This window comes from Harpia harpyja, chromosome 12 (assembly GCF_026419915.1).
Source record: "Harpia harpyja isolate bHarHar1 chromosome 12, bHarHar1 primary haplotype, whole genome shotgun sequence".
NCBI lineage: Eukaryota > Metazoa > Chordata > Aves > Accipitriformes > Accipitridae > Harpia > Harpia harpyja.
In genome coordinates, this window is record NC_068951.1 from 26409059 (window position 1) to 26412832 (window position 3774).

At 41.8% G+C, this 3774-nt stretch overlaps 1 protein-coding gene across 1 annotated transcript; it reads left to right on the forward strand.

Moving 5' to 3' along the window:
* Positions 1–418: 418 nt before the first annotated feature.
* On the forward strand, positions 419–2664 carry CCL20 (C-C motif chemokine ligand 20). The gene is made up of 4 exons (XM_052804206.1): positions 419–602; positions 870–984; positions 1757–1834; positions 2132–2664. Exons 1-4 carry the CDS (start codon positions 521–523, stop codon positions 2157–2159), a joined length of 303 nt encoding a protein of 100 aa, XP_052660166.1. The 5' UTR covers positions 419–520; the 3' UTR covers positions 2160–2664.
* Positions 2665–3774: the final 1110 nt, after the last annotated feature.

Sequence of the window (3774 nt, forward strand, 5' to 3'; positions counted from 1 at the left end):
GTATCATTGCAGGTAGTTACCCAGCTCCTGTGAGCATGCCATACTGAAATGAATGTCTGGGTTAGGCCCACCTCCCTCTCCCCCAGGCTGGGCTTATTAAACTAGAGCACAGCAGATATGCAGTTTCTGTAGGTAACTGAGAGTTACCTACATTTGACTTTCCTCATTTCACAACCCACACTTCTACCCCTAAAAATACACATGCTTCACCCACAGAACCATTACCTCACAGCATTTTATTTCCTTTTCTTTTTGGCTGAATCTTCTAACCTACTTTAAAAAAAAAAGAAAAAAAAATTCCCCAGCACGCTGTTATCTCCGGTTATAGCACCAGGAAGGTGTGCTGGGGCCGAATCGGGGACGATGGAATTTGCTGTGGGGAAACCCGCTGATGACAGTGGAACCCGCCCGCGTGTGAATTCCCATGGCTCCTGCCACCCCTTTATAAGCAGGTGGAGGTACGGGAAGGCTGGCAGGACAAGCAAGCAGAAGCTGAGCACAGCTGCTGTGTGGAGTGGAAATGGCTGGCTTTAGCAGTAAGATCTTGGTCCTGGTTTCCCTGTTGGGGCTCCTGGCGCTGCTCCTGTGTGGCACCTCTGAAGGTGAGTGAGCTTGGGTGGTCAGTCCCAGGAAGCAGTTCTCAGTGCCGCTCTGCAGCGTGCCAGCCATGCCAGGGTGTGCATGCTCACAGCTGGCAGCAGGATGAGGGTGAGATGGAAGGGAATTTTTTCAGCAAAGTATGCTGCCTAATCCTCCTCTTCTGTCGACGGGGAGCTGGATAGTCAGGGGGCTGAACAGCAAGTACCCTAGGCAGCATGGCAGCATGGTCTAAACAGGTTTTATTTACTTTGTCGTTTTCCTCATTCCAGCACAAAGCAACCAGGATTGCTGCCTGTCTTACACCAAAGTGCGCCTGCCTCGGTGGGCCCTGAAGGGTTATACTGAACAACTCTCCAGTGAAGTCTGTGATATCCATGCAATCATGTAAGCTACTTTTCAAAAGCTCCTCTGTTTTTTTCTGACATGTATTAACTTTAGGATGTCTGGGCAGAAACAATGATTTGAACATTATAAGCATGATTTTTCTTGCTTTTTCAAAATGTTAAATTAACTGAATAAATTGTACGTAATACCTGTAAACAAAATACACAACCTCTAGTTGATAGGGACTACTAACTCATAGGACAGCCGTACAATGTAAATAATAAATCTGTCTAGGAATCAGCTGTGCAAACAAAGACATGCTTCTTCTCCAGCTGAGGGCCACTCTAGCCAACACAGGGTGTTCGCTTGCCAAAACCTGTTAACAGATACATAAGCAACAAGAGTTTTCTTAATTTGCAGAGATTGGATATTTTTTTTTTCCACAAGGTTTTAGCCCTCCTAAATGTTGATCTGTCACTGTAGCTTGACAGCAACTATTGTCCTTAGTCTCACAAATTATTTCTGGCATCCAGCAAAGTTCTTTGTCTCAATAGTTCCAATAAATTGAACACAACTTTATGGCGCAAAAAATGATTCCTGAGATTGAAGCAGCTGTTACATTTAAATTTCATTAGGTGTTTCTTTTTGTTCATGTAGTATCAGAGGTGTTGTGGAGCATCCCATATCTAACTGGCATTTACAAAAGCAGTTGCTATTGTTTATTATATAGAGTAACCACGATGCATGTTTTTGACCAAATGCATCTTCACCGTATTTACTAGCAGGGATTTCTAATGATTTACTGATCTCTTTATGATTATTTCTTTTCCAGTTTCCACACCTACAGTGGGCTGAATGCCTGTGTAAATCCTAAGGAAGGCTGGGTGAAGAAGCATCTTCTTTTCCTGAGGTAGGAATCTAAAAATCTAAATACTACTAGGCTGATGAAAACAGAGCATGTAAGAAGGCCTGTTTCTTACATCTCCTGAATGCCACTTCTGATGGCAATGTTGAACACCTTTGTCTTTCCATCTCCTGTCAGACATGGCTACTCCTTTTCAGAGTCTTCTCAGGGACAGTCATGTCACATGTCCCTTTTTCTACCTGAGTTATTCTCTCAGGAGGTGTTATATCTTAGAGAGAGAAATCTGTGATTGAACTGTGGCTGAGGTCATTATGTATGCGTGTTCTCTCATTCTTTTAACAGCCATAAGCTCAAGAAGATGTCAATGTGATATGGTTTCCAGCAGGGAACTACAGGCAGACGTGGCTGAAGAACCACTAGGTTGAACCTCTCGGTTGAGATCGTTGTCTTGTACACTGTTGTGTGCTTACTCACCACTATCTCTGGCTTCTTTGGAACCGTTGAACTTCTTGAGTTGATTCATATTGCATCGCTGTTTTGCTTGAATTAAGCATTTAGTTAAAGTTTCTATTTTTACTAATATGTGTATGTTACTAATATGACGTGAGTACTATTTACAGAAGACTACCTTAAGCTGTTGTACAGAGTATGAATTTTATTAAGTTTATTGCACGTTATTCTTGTTTTGTTCAGCCTGTGTAAAGTGGATTATTTATTCTGTTTATTCTGTTACTTCTTTGGCAGTCTCTTGTGCCAAAATGTTTCCTTTTAACCATAGTTAGCATTATAATACTTCCTGAAGTATTGTTGAACAAAGCCTGCTTGTGGAAAAAATGAAAATTGGAGTTTAAAAAAAATAAATGTTAAAATCTGCACTGTGTGATATGTTTATTTTTTAAATTGAAAAAGGTGACTTCCTCTTGAAATGAATTCCTTTGCTTATGAGCCTCCAGCTGAAACAATTATACAAGTGTATTCACACCTGTTAAAGCCACTTTCCACCTTGCTCACTTTGTTTGCTCTATGGGTAGCTATGACCTCCACAGGATATAATTCCTTCCTCTCCCCCAGCCAGCTGCTATATATGAAGATTTTGCTTAACAGGAAGACCTGTTCTTAGCTCAATTTCATCTTATAATCAGACTTGAGAGAATTTCTCTTAACAGTTTCTCTATTCAGGAGAAACCTTACACATATTGTTACAGGGCAAGCTTCTAGCTCATCCACTGAGAACGATTATGATTATGGTAACACTGCTCTCAACTTAAAGGGCTATCTCTAGAGGAGATATTTGCAGTGCTTTCCTCCCCTTTATGCGTTTCCTATAGTATCCTGTGACTTCTAGCATAATGAGGTTTTCCTGATGCAGGATCTCTTGTTGGAGGTCTGCAGACACTACTGCAGTACAAATGATGCCTGATAAAAGTAATGGGACTTCATGGAGGACGTAGGACATGGCTGCAGGTTGAATGGGGAAGGCTGCTTGGCTTTTTAGGTACTATTAAATGGCCCACACAGGCTTCAGGGATGTCACCAAGTAGGCTGTGTAGGTGTAGTCCTCTCACTGTCAGCACCAGAGTCTTGCAGATAAATCTACACCTTGGCTTTCGGTACCTTTTAGTCATTGAGATAGAAGCATTGATTTTAATTTAACTTAAACTTAAATGTAAGGCATTTTTGGTGTCCTTGAGAGAGGAGCTGAGAAGTATTGGGTTTTTTAAATTGTGTTCATGAGTGTAAGGCTGTCATTTTCTGGTTTCAAAACTTGCTAGAACTTAAGCAATCTGCTCGTGGGTCTGCAAATCTGGGAACTGGCAATTCTCTGTGGTTGAAGCTCTGAAGGAGCAAGAATAATTGGCTTTAGTTTCCAGCAGGGGGATTCCATGTCCCTGATATTAAGGGTGTTATGTAAAGAGCTATCAGCCTCCCAGTGAGGAGTAATTACCCAGCATGTTCCCATGGGATTTCCCTAACTTCTGGGCAAA